The sequence below is a fragment of the Dysidea avara genome, chromosome 2, assembly GCF_963678975.1.
Source record: "Dysidea avara chromosome 2, odDysAvar1.4, whole genome shotgun sequence".
NCBI classification, from domain to species: domain Eukaryota; kingdom Metazoa; phylum Porifera; class Demospongiae; order Dictyoceratida; family Dysideidae; genus Dysidea; species Dysidea avara.
In genome coordinates, this window is record NC_089273.1 from 37666483 (window position 1) to 37690512 (window position 24030).

At 38.5% G+C, this 24030-nt stretch overlaps 1 protein-coding gene and 1 long non-coding RNA gene across 2 annotated transcripts in view; one reads left to right on the forward strand and one right to left on the reverse strand.

Moving 5' to 3' along the window:
• The window catches only part of LOC136247256 (uncharacterized), a 148778-nt gene that overhangs the window by 79239 nt on the left and 45509 nt on the right, over positions 1-24030 (forward strand). The window contains exons 3-4 of the mRNA XM_066038883.1: positions 5963-6103; positions 21358-21568. Of these exons, the coding sequence (XP_065894955.1) occupies positions 5963-6103; positions 21358-21568 (352 nt within the window). The remainder of the gene's footprint in view (positions 1-5962; positions 6104-21357; positions 21569-24030) is intronic.
• LOC136247269 (uncharacterized) overlaps positions 1-24030 on the reverse strand; it is a 286965-nt gene that overhangs the window by 48178 nt on the left and 214757 nt on the right. The window lies entirely within an intron of this gene.

Below are 24030 nucleotides of genomic sequence, written 5' to 3' on the forward strand. Positions count from 1 at the left end.
TGATGTTACAAGAGCATTTGAGGAGCTGCAAATGATGCAAACAGAAATTAGTGAATTAACTATGAAAACTCTGGAATGGTTTGTGGTACTGCTCTATGATCGTACAAGTGACATCATGAGTGTTAATGATAGTAGGAAGCATTAATTTGTTTACACTGAAGTCAAGGAGTCTTGATAATCTCCCTCCTACTCAAGAAGCACTGAGGCAGCACATCAAACGAGCCACTTACCAGTCTATTTGCTGGAAGAGAGCACTAATTCCTGTGCAAGACCTTCCTGATCCTGCAGATTGGGGATGGAAAAGAAGTGACACTGTTTGGGAGCCACTATGGACTATTTTACCCGAAGCATCTTAAGTGTGCCATGAACTGATTCATTGTGGATGTAAGAAAGGGTGCACTAGGCAATGTAAGTGCATGAGAGCTGCTCTAAAGTGCACTGCTCTATGCTTCTGTCAGGGAGAATGCCAATAAAACAAATGATAATGTGATTGTAATGCATGCTATTATTTGATTGTATAAAAAACTTTAATATACATGTGTTAATATGAAATACATGCTACAGGTGTAATTTTGGTCTCATTACACTCCCTGAAGTGTCAGCTATCATTTGATACCCAACACTTAAGGTTTATTATTTGTGGAACTGGTGTTATTGTAAGATGATGTATTTTCGCGTACTTAATTGACCTGTAGAAGTCGCAAAAGTTCAAATCTGAGGTGGCTCCCTACTGAAAATTGACCTTTATGATGAAAACTAACTATGTGCCAAGTTGTATGCTTTTATCCAAAAGTGCACAAAAAGGCCTTTTTTAAAGGCTTAGCTCTCTTACTACTTGTGTTGGCCTAAACAATTAAAGCATGGTCTTTCCTTTTTTAACGACATCCATTCGTGCCCTTACATCAGTCACCACACCACAACAAACTAATATGTGGTGGCCCTTACAGTACAGGGCCGCCCAGAGGGGCTGCAACTGGGGAATTTTGCCCCGGGTCCCTGCCTGAAAGGGGTCCCAGGAGGCCCCATGAAGGGCCCCTTGAATACCTGTTTAAAAGATCGATATACTCTAATAGAGCATTCACAGTATTCTTCAGAGGAGCAGTGTAGCAAGTTTATAAATAAGGAGATATGGTTGGTGAGGGGTAGCTATTGTCAATGTGAGCATGTATTGACTTTTTTGGGGGGGTCTTCACCTTACAACTTGGGTGAAGTTATGATCCAGAATGAAAACCTCCTTGCACCTGGGGCCCCACTTTAACTCTTTGCCTTGGGCCCCTTAATTTCTCTGGGCGGGCCTAACAGTGGGTTTTGTTGCACACCACCAGTCAAACCAAAAGGCGGAGATGTGTTCATATACGTTGCTCAAAGCGAGAGATACATAAGTAAGTAGCTTGTTAGTCGTGTTGGCGGCTGATTAACCCAGCATCCCACTAAACAAGGTTCATTATGCACATATATATCATTAAAAATTATTTCATTGTCCTAGCTAGGCAAGCAGTTGTCAACGTATGTTGATTTAGCAAGAGTTCATAACATAAGACTAGGTAAAGTTGATTGCTAGTTTCCTGTTTTGGGTATTTTTTTAACAGATTTGGGTGAGAGATACACTGGTGTCAACTGGGGAAACAGCCCACCCAGCTGTTACATCACCTTCACGTGTGGGTCGTGGTACAGCCTCCTGTAGGTTACAGGTTTTGTTCCAAAAGGAATTGCTTGTATTGACGAGTAGTGCACAGGTGTCCCAGGATGGTTCAATGGGACTGACTGCGTTAGTAATACCATGCTAGCATGGTAGCTGAAGCTTACCTTATTTGTATATAATATCTAATCCATAACAGCTAAGCTGTAAAAAAAGAGTGTGGCCCTCAAAAAGGCTATGGTGAAGAAGGTGTGAAATCCAAGGTGGCAGCCAAGAAATGGCTGTGATGGTAGGTTAATAGTAAAAAATTTAATAACAATTCAGGTGAATTTTGGTGCCGCTTGGTCTTGGCACAAAATTCACCTGAATTATCATTATTAAAATTTTTACCATTAACCTACCATCACAGCCATTTCTTGGCTGCCACCTTAGATTTCACATATTTTTTCACCATAGCCTTTTTGTGGGCTGCACCCTTTTTTTACAGCTTAGCTGTTTTGGATTAGATTTCACTTCTTTTTGTATTTGTATACCCCAAAGCCGGCCTATAGCCAGCTTTGGGGCTTTTATTTTTATTTTTTATTTTAATTTTTTTTTTTTTACCCGGGCTTGATGGACTGCCCTTGCCTACCACCCCCAGCACATAAATGGCCTGTGCTGAACAAACCGGGACTTTCTTAGTCCACGGCAAACTGAGACTCTGCCCGAATCAGCTCCACAATTGGGGGAGTCTTAACATAGTGACCGATGGATGAGCGGGCTCCACGGATGCATTGTATGGACGACCGCAAGAGAGAAAAAGATAGACAGCACTTTAACCACCCCATGACAACAGAGTAATCATCGCCCCACTTGTTTGAAAGTTGATGAGCCAAGCGTTGATAAAAAACAGAAGCCTCATGAGCCAGACCACCAGAGGCAGACATTACTAGGGGGGTAAAAGAGGCATGCTCCTCCTCACGAATTCTCTGAGCATACGCACGTTTCTTAATGTTCTCGTGCCTCCGATAACAGGAGGCCAGTGATGAGGACGCATTAGAAGCAGCCAGAGGGTTGAACACCCGCACATCCATAGAACATCTTTTTAACCTCTTTTTTTCTTTCCACAGGAAGAAGAAAAGATGAAGCAGATGAATACTTTAAATATTTCTGACTTTATCAATAAATGTACAAATTATATATATATAATACATATATTATTACAGAACTCTACATGGTGCATGGTTTCTTTGTAACTGAACACTCTACAAGGTGAGTCCTTCTAGCTGATCTCTCTACATGGTGAATTGTTTGTAACTGAACTATCTACAAGGTAACTTCTTCTAGCTGATGTCTCTACAGGGTCACTAATTAGTAGCTGAACTCTCTACAAGGTGACTTCTTCTAGCTGATCTTTCCACAGGATAATTTGTTTGTAGCTGAACTCTCTACTGATGATTTGTTTGCATCTGAACTCTCTACATGATGGTTTCTTTGTAGCTGAACTCTGTACAGGGTAATTTCTTCTAGCTGATCCTTCAAAAGGCGATTTGTTTGTAGCTGAAGTCTCTACATGGTGGTTTCTTTGTAGCTGTAGCTGAACTCTCTACAAGGTGACTTCTTCTAGCTGAACTACGTAGTTGAACTCCCTACAAGGTAACTTCTTCTAGCTGATATCTCTACTGGATGAACTGTTTGTAGCTTGTCTCTATACAGGTTACTAGCTTCTAGCTGATCTTTTGGATTCTTTTAGGGTGACTGCTATATTAGGGTGAATGCTGTATTGTATCACAATCTCGCATTTGCTATATACACCAAGTTTGATTTCGTGTTATAACTCTGTGGCTTTAAGTCTGATTCTTCTACACCATTGAAGATCCTTTCTAAGATGATTACTCTATCTGTGCAGCGAATTGCAAAGCATTACCCCAAGTGGTTTCTCTGGTGGGCGTGGATAGTAGTCGTTTTTTTTTATTAGTTAATCTCGATTGCGTAATTGTTACACACTGTTGATTTTTTCGTAGTATCGTCCTGGTTTTTAGCTCGATTTCTTTCAAACCACAAAAGTTTGAGGTTCAATAGGTAACCTATTCATCCACCGATTTTCAGCTTCTTCCCGTCTGCGGTTTACCCTGTAGGCGTGACAACATGTTGGTGTTATTTTTCGGGAATAATCGCTAATAACTCTTTGTCTGTTTATCGTATTCTAGCCAAAGTTGGTACCGAGATGCGCCTTTATATCCCCTTCTGTGTGCCAAATTTCAAGGAAATCGGATATGGCGTTCGCGTTTTATAGCGATTTTTTATAAGTGTGCGAAAAGAGGAAGACAAACAAGAAGAAAAAACGAAGAAACTAAGCCAATTTTTGAAGTCGCATATCTCGGGAACGCTTGAAGTAATTTCGCTCAAATTTGGAATGTGGAGTACTGAAGTTGGAGGATCTGTCCACAGTACAAATCGTCTTGTTTCATCAAGGCTGGACAGAGCTACGGAGGTGCGAAAATATTGCGTATTCGTTCTTACTGTCAATATACTCACGGGTGTTGCGCGCCGACTTCTTGGGCTGCACGACACACTACCGTGTGTCTTGATTATGTGTACGTGTGTGTGTGTGTGTGTCAGGGGCGGATCCAGGGGGAGCTTTGGGGGCTGAAGCCTCCCCCCTTCATATTTAGGCTTTACTTGATCAATATGCTGAGTATTATAATGAAATTTTGTCTTAGCATAAGGCCCCTATTCGGTGATTATTAGTTTCTCATCCAGCCTTTCTAATTATTATGATGCGGGCGGGAGGGTATTACCGTTATGCCATTATTTTATAATATTAATACACTGATGTACAGACCTTGTCCAAATTGTCTTTCTTTCTTACTACAAACATTTCCTTCACCAGCTGATTCTACTTTTCGTGATCGCCAACTGTTTTTCGACAGTCAACTGAAAGCCTGCTTTGATGAAGTTGATAGACCACGATTGCAACTAGTACTGAAGCAATTTGCTAAAGAAAACAACAGTTCTCCTGGTGATATATAGCGCATTGTAGCATTCATCTACAAAAATTATAACAGTTTGGTATCACGTGTTCTTCTGAGCATGCGCAGAGTAAATAATGGCTTACCATGCGGTAGCCTAAGAAGGATGCGGGCGGTGGATGAGAAACTAATAATCACCAAATAGGGGCCTAATTATATGATCACTAATAATACAAATACTCATAAACCCACCTTATAAACATCTTTCCAAGGCATTATCAGTGGATGTATGCTAAAGTTTATGCAACAAGGACCCGGATCAGCATTGGAGGTGTACAAGATTGAGATACTCTAATAGAGCAGTCAGCTAACTACTCTAATAGAACATTCACTGGAAACATGTAGTTGGTTCTGTTATGGAATTTTTCCAAATCTGGCTGCACCTATACATACAATGAAGTGCATTGGTTTGTTTAAAGGGCTTCATTCATCCACTTGTGTAGTTAATATATATGGCAATACTTAATTCAGGTATACAATAACCATTGAAAATGCTCTCAGATTCAATCTTGTATTGTTCAAATTTCAAAATTTTCCTCATTCAACTTTATTATTCTAACATGCACCTATTCAGTGTTGTGCAATTGTGAGAGGGGTGCATCATGTACTTGCAATTGGTTGTCTGTACCTACCCAAACTTTCCATTAGCAAAATCCTTTAGAGAGCCATACCTATAATCTAAAGGCAGTATAAGAAATATCTAAGGCAGAAAATATTATGAATTTTATGTGGAAATGTCTCCTAATTGCAGTATTTTAGCATCTATTTTTCAAAAATTTCCTGGGAGGCATGCCCCCAGTCCCCCCTAGTTCCAGCATGCTTTGCACACCTCTACCCAAGAGATTAGTATATACCTTGAGTTAGCCCCCCCCCCCTTTTATAAATCCTAGATCCACCCCTATGTGTGTGTGTGTGTGTGTGTGTGTGAAAAACCCTCTTTTAAAATTCAGCATAATAGTTCCAATAATTATTATTATAAAACAATTGCAGGAAACTTTAAATACCAAGTTCATTAATCATGATTTTTACACAAGATCAAATTGCGTTTCATTATTGGCATAACCTGTGATGCTTTCCATTTGTTTATGTAATAATTCTTATGTTTGCATCCTCAAAAAGCTTGTGATTGTCTATGATCAGAAATCACATCATCCAGTATAATCACATTATGTCTGCACTACTGCATGTGTAAGTGATTCACCCATGTGGCATATGATAGTTGTAACATGGACGCTCATGCTTGGACTGCCTTGTTTTCTCATGTTGAGTGTTTTAGAATTACATGTATTATAATACTTGTATTTTATTGTAGGTCACAAGAAAACCTGAAAGTAGTAATAATGTAGATTACGGAATATCACTAGTCAGTACAAAGAATGTTGATTCTCCACCTTCTCACCATCCACCTCCAATTAAGCCAAGAAGAAGACCTCCTGCTGCTGCACCACAATATGTATGTAGTTGCAATAATTGTACATGTAACTGTGTTTGTAAAAACCAGACTTATCACCTACAGTATTTAACAATATAGAGAAATCATTTACTTTACTGCAGCTCGACAATTGTTAAAGCTACGTGTGTCAAGTTTTCGCATGTTATACCAATTCCTTACCTTCCAGTACATCCACTGTACTACAAGTAACCAATAACTGAATTTTCATCATTTTCAGATAGTTTTTAACTTGATGTTAACTTTAGAATTTGCATAATGCACAAAGCTTTAGGTTATTCTTAACATATTTATTTAATTTGCTCTCTCAAGTTTAGTTCTTAAAGTATGTGTTAAGCTCCTCAAAGTGTTTGCTGTATATACAAGCAAACATAAAAATTTTATAACCAAAGTGGTTCCCAATAAAATGTTACTTTCTCCATAATTACTTCTTAAATTTTAGGTCAATTATTTATGTTTAATATTATGTGATCCAGTCTGGGAAAACCAGGCTTATCACCTATTTTAAAGTATCGAGAAATGTTTGAGTTAAGTATATAGTGATTTGTAGCTCACCAATGGTTGAAGCTATGTGTACCAAATTATCACACATTTTATACCAATTCCTTACCTTCCAGATCATCCACTGTACAAGTAGCCAGCAGCTAAGTTTCCCATTGTTATAGATAGCATTTGAACTGAGATTGGCTATATTAGGCAAGCTCCAAATGGGGTGGGAGACGGGGATCCAGAAGGAGGGCAAGATGCTGTTAAAAAAATTGAAGGGGAATGCATAGGGATGAATTAGGCCAAGCTGTGAGCCATTCAAGTCTCAAAACTGGCTTAAATGAAAGTAAATTCACAGCACAGGTCTTTAGTTAACACTATGAAGCTGTACAGCCACATTCAGCCATCCCCAGACTGACCATAGCTCCATAAGGCCCCACATCACACGTATAGATCACTGCTGGGGCTTGGTAAAAGCATCCAGCAAGAGCAGACCACTTAAGACTAGTTGATTCTGATTGTGAAGTTTGATAGTTTATTCAAATACCTTTGTGTTCTTGGTGAAAAATCGAATCTGCTGACGTGGGTGATAAGACCGGTTTTCCCACACCAAGTCACTGATAGTGATTTAAGGTGACTTTATATTTACCAGCCTTTGATGTTCCAGTATGCAACAAACCAATAATCCATGGTAGGCTGTGAATGTTTAGTAAAAAATTCTCAAAATTGATATTCATTTAAATCTTGTAGATCATTTAACAAGTCTATTGCCCCAAGAATTTGTCTAAGTTCTATTATCCCTTTTATTAAAATTTTAGATGTTGGTAAACACAAAGGAGTAAAGTTTAAACAAAAATAGTCACTAGACCCAAGTTCCAAACAGTAATCAGTGGACTCTATTATAGTTTTAAATACTAAATCTAAGATGTGACACTGCTTGAAGTTTCTTAGTTTACTAGAGTAGTATATCCCCAGTGTATGGAACAGTTAATTGTTTGTTATTTTAGTAGTTTTTCAGTATACGAAGAACCCTACTAACAGCTGCAATGAGAAATGACGTAATTTTAAAGAAATTTGTATCGTTTTCTATCAGAAGAAAGTGACAAACTTGGCTGCCACGCTGGTGTTATTCAAGTTACACTTAGCCTAACACATGACAATAGTTAGGTAGTTGATTGGAGGATATCAATTTTTCACGTTGCGGACCCTAACTTAGGCTAGCATTGCTTTACAGCAAAACAGACTGGTAGCTTCCTGAAAAACTGCAACAGCGCCACAAAACGGTCTCATAAAGGCGCTTTCGCTTGGTTAAAAGTCCCTTGGATCTCGTGACTAAAACACTAAAATTCCACGTGAGCTTTTCCCGTCACGTAAGCTCTCAGCCAAAGGGCCTTTTCTTCTTCGTTCCAGCCGTTGATCTCAGATATGCACTCAAAATTACTCACCCAGTCATCAAAACTTCCGGTACCGTCAAACTTCTCAGGTAACAACTGAGGACATTCTCCTTGAGCCATTGACTTCACCGTGCTGACTGCTCCAACTGCTACAGTCGCTCTCTTTTCGGCATCAGACTCTAGACGGGTTCGAAAAGAACAAACAGTTTAATATGCGACACACTTTCACCTCTCCGGGTACCGTAATTTCGTACTCCACACAAAGGACTGGATGAAACTTGCTTTTTAGCCAAATCGTATCCAGAGTTGTTGTAGATGAAAACTACGCACAGAAATAAGTAAATGATTTGCTGGGTGCCGGCACAGAGTTACTTTCTTTGTAAAAACAGACAAAGAAATACGAAGTTTCGAATTCAAACTGCCCTACCACCCAGAGCAAGAGAAGCCAACTCTTCCTCATAGTGTTTCGATACGGTTGGGTGCACAGTCTGTCTATGCTGTTAGTTTGGAAAAGATTTGAAACTTCTCACCATCTGGGTGACGAGTGTCAAAATTTTCTGCAGCATCGAAGAATTGTGTCGCGCTTTCTATCCATTTCCAGCGCTCCTGCAGCCACAACATACATCAATTATAGACTAAAACTATGGCAAAAGATGTCCTTGAACGTTTGATAACAGCGGTTGTCAATTATTATTTCATCCACAGTTTCTACGCCTCGCTCTAAGCTATGCATCAAGGGAGGCAGCAAAATCGTCCAAATTTGATTTCACCTCTTACGCTCCACAGCAGCTTCAAATCTTCACTAGATCACTGTGCATCACCATTATGCTGTAAAACATCCCTAAACAAACCGAAAAATGCGCAAAATCTTTCATTTTTGATTCGAGCTGGGTGGATCTCCAGGTGAGCTGCTGGTATACTGCATATAAAATCGCAGAAATACCAACTACCATTAGACTACTGCCAAACGTTTTGAACCATCTTTATCATTATTCTAAACAAAATTAAGTGACCAGTGTAGCGTTAGAAGTACTGGAAAACACTTTGGTACTATTGAGAGAATCCCTTAAAATGATCACGAAAATTTTGACGTTCTTCACCCAGATGGTGAGAAGTCTAAGATCCTAACATCAAAGACAGACTATGCATCCAACCTTATCACATCACTATGAGGAAGACTTGGCTTTTCTTATCTTGGCTGGTAGGGCAATTTCAATTCGAAAATTCGTGTTTTGTTTTCTGCTTTTTGAGAGAAAGCAACCCTGGGCCGGGAACCCAGTGAATCATTTGCTTATTACTGTGCATACATTTCAAATACATTAACTCTAGATAATATCAGCTAGACTAGTTTTACTGTATAAAGTACTACATGATATATTAATTATACCAAACTGTTACATTCCATTTAAATCTACTATATTGTGGACCCGACACTCACACAACTTTAAACTAGTACCTTACCAACCAAGAATTGATGTATATAAATATTCTCTCCTCCCAAGGGCTGTACCAGAATGGAATAGATTAGATGATGAGATTATTAAGACTGACTGTGTTGAAGAATTTAAGCAAAAATTAGCCCCTTCTATGTATATAGTTAAGTAACTTATCGTAATTGTATATCTTTTTATAGTTTATTATTGTAATTGTACATACGTATATAAATAAGTAACTTGTCGTAATTGTACATACTTATATAGTTAAGTAACTAATTGAAATTGTACACATGTAATTGCGCATCAGCATTATACCCCTGGAGGGTCCTGCTGATTAACAATAAATAAATACCTAGGTAAGCAGCAAGTTCTATCCTGTTCTTTCTGAAGAGCACGGAATTTAAAAAATAATTTTTGCATCTCACGAAATACTAAAATCGATAGTTCTGTGACAACAATCCTGCCTCCGGTTTTAATGGTGAATCTAGCAATGGGATACTACAACGAACATCCCACAATGGTAGGGGGGCCGATTTGTGAAAGTTGATTTTTTGGATTACGGACTGTAACAAAATATTTGGTCCGGGTGCATAAACGGTCCGGATGGACCGCATATGTTTGACATAAATGGTCCGGCCGGACCAGCTATGACAGCAAAATGGTCCTACCCGAGCAAAACTGGTCCGGGTTATAAATGTCAATGCTATTAAAGTTAAGCCACTACTTGTTGTGATTAGCTATACTGAGAGACGAAATAATTACCTAACCAAGGCTACTACAAACTTAACCAAAGTCAAAGTGCAATGATTGATCCACTTCAAGTCACTGGTGAGCACCACTCCTAAGTCTTTTTCGTGGGTCTCATGACAATAGTAGAAATAAGATATCTAGTGTTGGAAGTAGATTTGAAGGGAACATATACACATTTAGTGAAGTTGAGTATCATATGATGAGAAAGGGAAGACTAATAATAAATGGAGTTATTAATCAATTGATTACCTAATCTATAGAGTGTCAGCCAATTTTTATATGCTGGCAAGAGTGGATTCAGACTTATGGAAAGGGAGGTCAAAGTGAACAGAAGCACTGCATTGTCCGGTAAGGTGAGATCAAAAAAATGTCACAGCCAGCTGATAATAGGTGCCCACCTCACCAACTACGTATTTATCGCTGATGAAGTACATAAAAATCCTTACATAGCTCACTACACACTGCTCTAATACTGTGACTGCTTTATTAGAGTGATTGTTCTATTAGAGTATTTCGATCTTAGTACGTACACTAAAATTTTTGGGGGGGTCAAGAGCCCCTGTATCCGTCCCGTATACCGACATGCATTTTCAGGAACTACGTCGTGAGCAAGGGTTTAATATTTACGTTATAGCACCAACCATATGTGACCTAATTTTAGAAAACGGTCGATATCCGCACAATTTTCAAAATGCATTTTATTTGTTCTTTGTTTTCTACAGGGACAGGGGAATGGACTAGCCAAGTTTCAGCTTCCTAAGCTAAGCAGCGTTGGAAATACAGCACTAGACAGCCGGACGAACAAATAATTAGATTTTTTATATGTACAGAAGCTATCGAGAAAAGAATCTACAGGCGCTTACATAAACCATCATAACTTACTGATACAACGGCGTACGGAATTGAATCTTGGTCATTGTGTTCGCCATCAATTTTTGCATCTACCAAGGTAGAGTTTTCCCCCAGGCATGCTTCTTTGTTCGAGAAGGAAGGCAAATTCACTGAAAAACGATCGCCGGTTATATTCTTTCGTCACAGCAACGTAACAAACGTTTGTAACTTTGGAATCTTTATGTGTATGGAGATGAAACAAAGATTTTTGTACTCCCTATGGACAGGCGAACAAGATGATTCCCAGAATTTGTCCATTGGCGGCTTAATTCGCCCACCAGCGAGGAGATAAAAACTTGCGTATTTTTTTCTGGAGCTTGCGTTTTATACCCATACTTTTTAAATGCGTTTATTACAAAAGAACTGTAGTGCGTATATCGACGGTTTTCCAAAATTCGGTCATACTGCTTCAGATATCTTAACTTAGCTGCAAAATTGGTGCCAGCATAATTATCGGGTGTATGCATGACAAACTGGGGCGGACCGTTTATGTTCAGTCCGGACCATTTATGCACTGGCATGGGTGTTCCGGGGAGACCAAGTATGTAAGCACAAGCGGTCCGGCCGGACCTATTATGGCAGCATAAATGGTCCGCCAGGACCTTATTTGTCCGGATCATTGGTGCGTTGACAGGACCCTACTATATGTGTTGATTGTTACAAAGCATGTGTATATGTGTGCTAAAACACGAAATCGAAGGTGTGTAACAATTGCGCGATTAAGATTCGTGAATAAAAATATCAATAATTTTCAGGCCTACTAGACAAACTGCTTAGATTAGTGAGCTGGATATGAGTATGTAGCTGGAATAGTCATCGTACAAATTCCTAGAGGTAGTAAAGAACAATAGGTTTACAAACCACTGAGTTATGATTCCAAAACCAACTCCGCGTAGCAAATGCGAGATCGAGATACTGTAATAGAACAGTCACCCTAATAGAGCATTCAGCTAGTTCATGACTTACTCCATTATAGATTTCTAATACATTGAAAGTTATGCTGTAGGGAATTCAGCAGCAACCAGTTAATATGGTAGACTAGGGGTGGGCGGTATCTCGGTTATATCGTAAAACAGCGGCATTCTGATGTAACGATACCAGTATCGCCAAAATTCTTGGAAACGATATTATCGCGATATCGTGGTGTTCTTCAATAATATTCGTATTAGCTAACTATTGTAAACATAGTGGTGCTGTTAGCTCCAGGAAAGATCGAGATTCTGTAATAGAGCAGTCACCTATATACTCTAATAGAGCAGTAAAGTAACTTTATAGAGCATTCATGCGAATATGAAAGTAGCTATTTAAGGGATTTATTATTTTGCATTTTTATTGAGGAAAGAATATTTCTGCACATTGTGGCATTATAGCTAATAAAATGTGCATGGGTGAATGAGCTTTTGTTGCTATAGTTAGCAGTCATTTAGTCATGCATGGGAATCTGTAGAGCTCCTGATTTTATGTCATGCACTTGGGTGTGTAAGACACGTCCTCTCCATGCTTAATTGTAGGTCTAGCTAATGCCTATATCTCCATGTATAGTTCAATAAATGGTTAATGCCATGTACATGTATTTTTGCACATCCATCATGTTGCTGCAGGTTATATCACTTGTGTAGCTAGGTGTAGTTTCATAGTAGAGCATCTGTCAAAATATGAAAAAATATCGTGATAATTAGTAATATCGTGATATTTTCCCCATGATGTATCGTGATAGTAAAATTTCAATACCGCCCAGCCCTATGGTAGACAGCTTAGCTACAAGCAAGTCACCCTGTAGAGAGTTCAACTACAAATATATCGCTGTATAATTATAACAAGTCACACTGAAGAGAGATCAGCTACAAATATATCACTGTAGAGGTTCAGAATATTACAAGTCACACTGAAGAGAGTTCAGCTATCAACAAGATATGTACCCTGTTGAGAGTTCAGCTACAAACAATTCGCTTTGTAGAAATTTTGCTACAAACAAGTCTTCATGCAGAAAGTTTAACAACCAAAATCCACCATGCAAAGAGTTCAGCTTTACTAACAAGTTACTCTATAGAGAGATCAGCTAGAAACAATGGAGAGCTCTGCTAGAAAACGTCACCTTGTGGAGAGTTCAGCTACAAACAAATTACACTGTAGAGAGATCAGATAGAAGAAACCACCTTGTAGAGGGTTCAGCTGTGAAGTGATCACCCTATAGAGAGTTCAGCTACAAAGAAACCATCCTGTTGAGAGATCAGTAAGAAACAAGTCACCTATAGAGAGATCAGCTACAAAAAACCACCCTGTAGAGAGTTCAGTTACAAACAAGTCACCCTGCAGAAAGTTTGGTTACAAAATTTCACCCTGTAGAGTATTCAGCTACAAACAAATCACCTTGTAGAGTGTACAACTAGACACAAGCCACCAAGTAGAGAGATCAGCTAGAAGAAATCACCTTGCAGAGAGTTCAGCTACAATGAAACCATCCTGTAGAGAGTTCAGCTACAACCCCATCACCCTGCATACACTTTGGGTACAAAGAAACTATCATGTAGAGAGTTCAGCCGCAAACAAATCACACTGTAGACAATTCAGCTACAAACAAATTGCCCTGTAGAGAGATCAGCTAGAAGAAGTTACCTTGTAGAGAGTTCAGCTACAAAGAAACCATCATGTAGAGAGCTCAGCTGCAAACAAATCACCCTGTAGCGAATTCAGCTACTATAGATCACTCTGTAGAGAGTTCAACTAGAAGAAGTCACCATGTAGAAAGGTCAACTGCAAATAAATCACCCTGTAGAGATTTCAGCTACAAACAAATCACCCTGTAGAGAAATCAGCTACAAACAAGTCACCCTGTAGAGATATCAGCTAGATACAAGTTTCCCTATAGGGATCAGCTACAAACAAATCACCCTGTAGAAATATGTGTTGAAAACGAATCACCATGTAGAGTTTTTTTTCCTGAGCATATCATCTGTGCTGTCTGCTCAGTAACAATAATAATTATATAACCAAGTAATAAGAACAATACAAACGTGACGTCATAAATAATTAATTCACAGAGAAAACTACAAGGTATACAACAGAACACTAACCGGTATTAGATGAAGCGATATCCGAACATTAAATAAAACGACAGGTTTGTTTCTGCAACTCTTCATTACCAAGTTAGGTTTTCTATATAGCGCTATCCATAGTAACACCTCTTCAGTACCTGGCAACTAGTTCAAACGCAGTACTCGTTAGTTACAACACATTCCACTCGTATAACTGGTTTGAGTGTACGGCAACCAGTTTATATTCACTACGTGCAACAGTAAACATTGAACTTGTATAACCTGTTTGAGAACTGTTCGGAACCGGTTTTAGCTTATAGCAACCAGTTCATAGCTATGCGCTGCGCGTTTAACTTGGCGTTAGATACTACTTTGAACTTTTTCAAGACAAACTCAGCGGATTAGGATGAACCGCCGTTGGCTAGAGTATCATACTGGTACCGTCATACTACATAGAAAGCTAGTGTTTGGGATAGACTAGCTGCTCGACCAGAAGGACGGCTACTGCTGAGCGGCATTGAAAGGGTGAAACAACTGAGCCCAAGATTTACAACTAAACTGGCTAGAAGTGTTGTAAGTTTCTGTAATTTAAGTAGGGGTAGGACTGAAAGGTAGTACCAGGCTGACAGAGGCGTAGCGGGAATCGAGGCCCAGGTCCGAGCATAACTAAAAAGATCGAGGTACTCTAATAGAACAGTCACGCTAATGTAGCAGTCAGGCAAATCAGAGTATTCAGTATTAGCTATTCTATTAAACTGCTGAAATCTGTCTCGCATTCAATTTCAGAGGGTCTAAAGTTTAAAATTTTCTTGGGTGTTATGTATTTAGTAGAAATAAAATGTTGTGCTATCCTAATGAGCCTTATCCAAAATTACGTCACAGATGTAAAATAGCCGCTGTATTTATTTATTTATTGTTAATCAGCAGGACCCTTCAGGGGTATAATGCTGATGTGCAATTACATGTGTACAATTTCGATTAGTTAATTAACTATATAAGTATGTACAATTACGACAAGTTACTTAATTATATACGTATGTACAATTACAATAATAAACTATAAAAAGATATACAATTACGATAAGTTACTTAACTATATACATAAAAGGGGCTAATTTTTGCTTAAATTCTTCAACACAGTCAGTCTCAATAATCTCAGCATCTAATCTATTCCATTCTGGTACAGTTCTTGGGAGGAAGGAATATTTATATACATCAATTCTTGGTTGGTAAGGTACTAGTTTAAAGTTGTGTGAGTGTCGGGTCCATAATACAGTAGATTTAAATGGGAGATAACAGTTCGATATAATTAATAAATCATGTAGTACTTTATATAGTAAAACTAGTCTAGCTGATTTGCGATGTTCTTGTAGTGTAGGCCATTGCAAGTTTTCAAGGATGTTAGTGATGCTGTCTCTATTATTTTGTCTCCATGGTTGACCTGTGACCAAACGAGCAGCTCTATGTTGGACCATCTCTACTTGATTTATGTTGGTTTGGTGATATGAATCCCATATTGGGGAACAATACTCTAAAATAGGCAAGACAAATTGTTTATATGCTAGCTCATGTAGATGGCTAGGACAATGCTGAAGATTTCGTTGCAAAAAACCAACAGCTTTGTTTGCCTTATTGCAGATGTAATCTATATGTGGCTTCCATGAAAGTCTGTGATGTAACTTTACTCCAAGATACAAATGTTGTTCTGTAACTGCCAGTGAGGTGCCATTCATTACATACGAAAATAAACTTTTGTTATGGTGATTAGAAATTTGCATTATCTTACATTTGCTGATGTTAAAAGCCATTTGCCATTTATCTGCCCACTTTGACAGTATTGTCAAACTTGTTGGAGTGTTTGATGGTCTGTTGAACTGTGAATAACTTTGTATATTAAGCAATCATCTGCAAAGAGTTTCATTTGGCTACTAATACCCTCAGTTATATCATTTATGTACAGTAAGAACAAGGTAGGACCCAAAACTGAGCCTTGTGGTACTCCCGATGTGACTTTACAATAATTAGAAAAGGAACCATCTACGACAACTTGTTGGTAGCGATTGCTCAAGAAAGACTCTAGCTATTGTAAAATCTTGCCTCTAATGACATAGAATTCAATTTTGCTTAGCAGTCTTTTATGTGGAACTTTATCAAATGCTTTGGACAGGTCTAGTATACCAACATCTACTTGGAGTTTATTATTCAATGCTTTTGCAAAGTCATCAGTAACAGTAAGCAACTGCGATTCACAGGAATGCCTTGATCTAAAGCCGAATTGACAGGGGACTAAGATATCATGAGCTTCCAAGTGTTTCATAATTTGACTTGTGAGTATATGTTCCATTGCTTTGCAAATGATTGATGTCAGAGATACTGGTCGGTAGTTTTGTGGGACAGTTCTTTTGCCAGATTTGGAAATGGGAGTGACATGTGCTAGTTTCCATTGTCTAGGGACCACACCAGCGGACGAAGATTGTTGAAAGAGATGGGTCAGCATTGGAGTAATTTCAGCAGCAGTTTGTTTTACTAAATGTCCAGAGATAGCATCAGGGCCAGGGGATTTATAGGGATCCAACTCAGATAGTATTTTGAAAACCCCATTTGGTGATATATCAATGTTGTTTATAGATGGATATGAGGATGCTGGCATTTCAGGGATGCTTTCCAAGTCCTCTACTGTAAAGACTGATGTAGTGTGGGGACGTTTGTAAAATTTGTATGGGCGACTATGTATTTTTGAATGGCGATATCTCAGCTAAGACGGAAGATATCGAGCTCTAACCAGCAGGTATGTTATAATATGGATGCATAGCAGGTATGCACCACTTTGTACCCTGTACAATGATGTGGGGAGGCCAGACATATGGTATTTGTTATTTAATTAAGTATGCGTTGATGGTTTATAGTGGTGGGCACAATTCAACCCCGAAGTAAACTGAGATTTTAAGGTTTCTATAGAGTGCTAACCACTTTTCTCATCTGTAGTAAAAGATGCTTTAAACCTGATTACCATGAGTAACTTTAACTTGAGGTATATGTCCAACTTAGATATTTTAATTTACAAGGAGGAGTTTGTCATGTTATAGTTAGTTATCATAATATAAGTTTGTATCGTGACATAAACCTTGGTGATATATGATATGGAGTTTTTCTATGTGTGACTGGACTTTGGAAAATCACCTTGTGGGTGCATTGTTGATTCAGAGAAAAAATGTATTTTAATAATTTAATGCATTGTTACTCACCAGCCTTGGCAACTACACGTATGGATTTTTCAACAAAGATGGAGCAATTCATAACATTTAAGAGCACCTGGTGGCCAAAATAACTCTTGTAGAGTTTCCCACCATTTTAGATAGATTTTTCACCAGTGTTGCTATATCATGAATCCTCAAAAAGGGGCTGAGTGTCGGGGTGGCAGGGTGGGTAAGAGATAGACTACAAAATGGATGAGGATGGTAATTGAAGGCACCAGACCACAAAACAGCCCATCAGAGGCAGGAATAGACTGAAATCTCACAAACAAACATACATCACACATTCAGCTTACTGATCGTCTGCCCAGAGTGTATACATAAACCCCAAAAGCACTTCCCTGCTGTTCACAAATCTGTACAGACATCTGGCATGGTTATACAGGCCGCCAGAAAACAGTCTACCACAAGCAGACCTGACAAGTTGAAGAGGAGTTTGATATGGAAATTGTTAGCCTGATAGTGCAGCAACTTCATGCTGGTGTTTTCTCATTTTTGGCTCTTGCACCCATATGGTTGATTTGCTATATCATCTAGTCACATATTGTGGCAGCACTAATGTCAACTGCATCAAGATACGCTAATAGAGTAGTTGAAAGTTACCTCAATAATGTAGGTTCTATTTAGCTTTTGTTTATCACCACACATCATAAGGTGAACGGTTTTGACTGTCATTTGCAGTATTGTTGTGCCACATCAAGTAGTTCTTAGATTGATCTCTTTTGAATGTCTGCCTGCTAAGTGCAGGTGTCTCTTCATGTTAATGGTCATTGTGTTCGATTTTTCACACAGTTCTCATGACCGGCGAAAATACTGTAATGGCAACTGTACTATAATTTAAGCAAAATAAGTGTTATTTCTTTCCCAGCTACTCTCTGATAGTGTGAAGCAATAAATTGTACTGACCACATATTGGTGATTGCTCTATTCGGAATAAGTACATTGTGTGAACTTTGTGATTGTCATGTTCACACTGCTGTGGAAGGGTATCTCTGATGTCCACTCAATTACAATGTTTAAACTTCCTCATCAGTAACTGGTTTTCCAACCTACTGCCACATAATCTAAAATCAGCATTTATTTTGGCCACTGCATACATTCCATGAATTGCAGTAGTCTCCTTTTAAAATTGTATTATGCTTTATCTGATCCATTCTGCCACTTTGGACAATGTACATACGTAAGTTAGTCCACTGAGATTTTTCAGTATGGTCTGGGTTTCTGCATTTGTTGTGCATAACCACAAACATGCTGTCAAATTAACCTTGTATGGCTGCCCTTAGTTTAGTGTCACCGAACTTGAAGTCATAGCACATAATGTGTACATACTGTATTGACATTACTATAATATTTTATGTGTTATTAAACATCAAATTTCCACAAATATACAGTGCATGTATCACAAGTGAAAGGTTACAATGCTATTGAGTGTGGTGGGAAGGGGCAGGGCCGCCCAGAGAAATTAAGGGGCCCAGGGCAAAGAGTTAAAGTGGGGCCCTTCACCCAAGTTGTAAGGTGAAGACCAAAAAAAAAAAAAAAAAGGTCACAACCTGCTGGCAATGACAATAACTACCCATCACCAACCATATCTCCTTATCTATAAGCTTGCTACATTGCTCCTCTGAAGAATACTGTGACTGCTCTATTAGAGTATTTAGATCTGACTGCTCTATTAGAGTATATCGATCTTTTAAACAGGTATTCAGGGGGCCCTTCATGGGGCCTCCTGGGGCCCCTTTCAGGCTGGGGCCCGGGGCAAAATGCCCCAGTTTCCCCCCTGTGGGCGGCCCTGGCCCCTGGGAGGGGGTACAGGGCACATGTCACTTTCCTCTCACACACACACACACACACATACACCATTGACCATTAAAGTGAAGCCATCCACTGGACGATACCTCACACCTTTGGTAGTGAACCAAACCATGGCTACCTCTTCCTCTCTTGTGGACATGTCATTTAATACTTGTCTGGCAATACCCTGTCTACTTTGAAATTTATGGTGACAAGTTCCTGTGCAGAAAGAGTAGTGTTCTGCACCTTCTGGCACACATCTCTCTACATGTTCCTGTTTTTGGCAAGGCAGTACTGAATCTCTTGAGTCAGGTCCTGCCTCGCCTTGTCTCTCCAATGGACCTTAGCTCCATGCACAGGCTGAGGCTGTGGAAACCACTCAACTGACAGTCTCCGTCCCTCCCCACAGACAGACAGACACACACTAATTCTGTACACAAGATTTTGTAGTCTTGTCAAATACTCTAATAAAACAGTCACCATATGCAACACTAGTAAAATCCTCCATTGAGTATGAAAATTTGCATCAGTAGCATCATCCCAAGGGCACATTTATTATACAGTACAATAGTACTGCATAGTAAAGATGATGACAGGGTGGGCACAGCTGGTGATAAAACATCACCCAAAAACTTTCCTTGATTTTTCTTCATAATAACATAACAGTATTGGCTGGATAAAGTCAAGCACACTTCTCTTGTTTGTTTCATCATATCCGGACTGGTAGCATTCTTTCCTTCGTGACTTTCTTTGTGTTTCTTCACATGATATGTCAAGCAAACCACATAATATAGCTATACATGTAATACCATGTAAACATAGTTAGTGAATGAACCTTGTGTTAAGCTAGATAACTTGATAAACTTCTGAGTGAGTACATGCAGTTTAGCAATATGTGGTGTGTTATACTTTTAACTAATCGGCAAAAATTTGCTGACTACTTGCATATACACATATACATGTACATTGTTCCTACTCTACAGTGTAGTCCTAATTTTTCTTATACTTGAACTTATGTAGCCTGCAAGAATTAATTTTTTTGCAAAATAGTTATTTTATCGTTAAACCTGTGACTATCACTATTCACTGTGCTGGTCATGCACTGTTGTACATGCCCCATTTGTAGATTGCCCCATTTATAGATTGCCCCATTGGTAGTTGTACTTGGTTATATGTGCCCCGGGCCTAGTAATAATAATAATAATAATAATAATAATAATAATAGAGAATTCAGCTAGAAACAAGTAACTCTGAAAAGAGTTCAGCTACAAACAATAAGAGTTTCAGTTACAATTACAGTTCAGTTATTTAACCTTATTACCTACAGTATGTGATTGTCTTTCATTGTTAAATATAAAAATAATTTTAATTAGACAAAAAGCTGTACACAAAATTTCTTCCTTTGTTCCACAATTCCTGCAGAGAAGTAAAAAAGGTTAGAAGGGAGTACCAAAGCCAGTTAGTGTCCGGCGTTGTGGCTTGTAATACAAAAAGAAATGATATCTAAACCAAAACAGACAAGCTGTAAAAAAGAGGGCGGCCCCAAAAAGGCCAGGATGAAAAACATGTGAAATCCAAGGTGGTGGCCAAGAAAAGGTTGTGATGGTAGGTCAATGGTAAAAATGTTAATTATGACAATTCGAGTGAATTTGGTGCCGAATCCTAGTGGAGGAGGCAACGCAAATTTACCTGAATTTTCGTAATTAAATTTTTGCCATTAACCTACCATCACAGCCATTTATTGGCTGCCACCTTGGATTTCACATCTTCTTTCATCCTAGCCTTTTTGGGAGCCGCACTATTTTTTACAGCTTGGTTGTTTTGGTTTAGATATCTATATACATTATACACATTACATTTAAGCAAAACATAAAGCCTACATGCCATGTGCTCTTTACTAATATCCTTCGTAACTGTGTTAATATACATATATACATATAATGTATATTTCCAGATTTGAAAAAAACCAGGTTTCTGCACACATCCAGATTTAAGGACCATATATCACTGTAGAAATATGCTGTCTATTTCAAATAATTGACATGTTACTTCAAAATGCAATGTAAGAATTGTGTAAAAAATGTAGGACACAAGCAGAAGCAGTGGTCAAGTTACAAATGGTTAATAAATGTCAAAGAATTTAATGTATGTGGAAGCCTGGATTTAGTCATATATATATATATATAAATATATATTTGTGTGTCTGTATATTTGTTGCAGACTAATACAGAAAAAGAAATGTTACCTTCCACTAAACACAGAAGTGATTCCGCATCATTATTAGATGAATATGCTGGTCCAACCATTTCCAGATTAGCTCATAAATTTTCAAACCTTGATGTTATTGATGTAAAAGAACTGAACACTCATGACTTTGCAGAATGGTTGAAAGCAAAGGGATTCTCTTTAGATCACTGTCAAGCTTTTAAAGGTAACATGCTAATATACACACATTTCACTTTTCAATTCTACATAGCTAGCACATTCAGACTTAAACTGGTGACCTAATACACGTACATGTGATGATGACATTGGCCCACAACTTTAACTAGTATCAAGACACACGATAGTGTGCCGTGTGTTCGAAAAAGCCGGCACACTATACTGTGGGTATATGCCAGGAAGAAAGAAAATGCCATTTTCATGCCTTTGTATCTCAGTGATCCTAATTTATCTGAAAGGAACCGAATTGCTTCAGAGTTGCCTTGCCAGTTAGGGGAGTCCACATTCCAGATTTGAAGGAAATCACCAGCTAATTTCATGATACAAGTAGCCAAAGTTTGATTTTTTCTTTGCTTTTTACTTTCACACACTTTGCAAAAAATTGCTATAAACACAAACAAGTTATCCGATCATCTTGAAATTTGGCAAACTTAAACAGAGTCCTAGGCAAATCCTTATATCAAATTTGGTGCAAATTTAATAAATAGTTCAGGATTTATGGTCAATTAATTGCATAAAACAAGATCGATTGTTGCCATGTCTACAGGGTAAACCACTTCATGTAGTGAGTTGAAAATTGGTATGTAACTGTATTTGATCATGAAACAATCGGCATGGATTTGCTTCACTGCTTGTGTGGTAGTTACTAGTGACACGATGAGTTTAACTCTAGAGTTTCAGAGGGATAGCATAAGTGACGGGTGAGTTACAGGAAGGTTGAATTTGACAACGTTCGTTCCTGTAAAATCCTCACATGCAGTGGTCGCATCATTTATTGTCTGCAGCGTGTGTTTCTGCTTTACTGGCCGCGCTACTCACTGCCGCGAGTCTTGATGTAATTAGTATAGGTAATCACACACATTTGAGTGCAATTATGGAATAATTGTACTCGTAACAGCCAAAATTGCACTCGGCTTCACCTCGCGCAATTTTGACTGTTACTCGTACAGTTATTCCCTAATTGCACTCAAATGTGTGTGATTGCCTACTAATCACATAGTAACCACTCTTCATGGTTTGTAGTACACATCTATCCAGTTGACTGTGACCAATAGCTTCTACCAGTTGATTGCATCATCCTTCTTTATATTAAATCGAGTGACCGAGGATTCCTTACTGTTAATGTAAGCGTTTGTGTCTCATTATAATAATGATGATCATCTCTCTTTGCTGTTGCACTTAAAAGGCTTCACATGTCAGCAATTCTCTTTGGCTACTCAAAATGTCTACAAATATTGTGTTTAAAGGCTTCTGTTATTCTGATATTTTATTGGCTACTTTACAGTGCAATTACAGAAACAAGGCAGTGTGATTTGGGATTAATTGCACTCCTACTATTGAGACTAATGTATGGCAAGCTAAATCTCTATGTGATTATAGATGTCATAATATAAATTCTGGAAAATAATTTATTGTAGTATGATACATGGGCTGATCAAAGGCTGCTGCCAGTGTTACAAATCAGTTGTAAACTGGTTTACAACTACAAATAATTGTAGCATGGCTAAGTAGCTCCTTTTAACCACACAGTCTGGCCATGCTCTAATTATTTCGAAGACTTCAAATGAAACCGAACATCAGACTGACACAGGAAGTCACAATATAAGGTTAATGCATCAAGGACTGACAAGGAGGTAAATCACTCTGAAACAAATAATTGCACAACACTGCACTCATCTGAATGAAAGGAAGCAATACAACTACCTAAGCTGAGTCGGTAGCTAACTGTGTACCACAATAAATTAAGCTAACCAAGGCTATTATAGTGCTGCACCACTCAACACTGAACAAACCTCCGCTGCACCTGTCTAAATGTTGCAAAGTAGTACAATAGCTGGAGTTGATGGGCATTGATGATGGCACCTCATGCTCATGCATGGTAAAAGCGCTACCAATGAATTAACCAACCATCAAGACAGCAATTAGTAAGTAAAATTGTTCCTTGTACATAGCACTCAGCAGTAGCCAGTAGCTATAGCCTTACTTTCTTGTTCCTTCTGTGTTACAAATAAGTGCCTTTAATCTGTGCACGCCCCATACCACAAATTAGTTATAACACACCCATTCGGTTTGTATCTGAATTGTAAACAACTCCACCCTCAGGCCTACAACCCTTGGGTGTGATGTTTACAAATCAGATGCAAACCTCATGGGTGTGTTATAACTATTACTTGCATCATGTGAGGTTTTATATATATGCAAGCATGTAATTAGTTATAATAATTTTAACTAGTTAGACAGCTTCTTGCTGCACTTATTACAGTACCATGATTATTATCAGAATAGTCTACACAAACTGCATGAAACCCTTTGTTGTATCCATCACAGCATACAATTTTACTTCAGTTTTCAGAATTCTTGATTTACATTTGTGATGCTGTAAAGAGGAAAAATTTCTTTTATTTGCTTTATCCTTATCTTCCATAAATATGGTCACAATTCTTTTCTTAA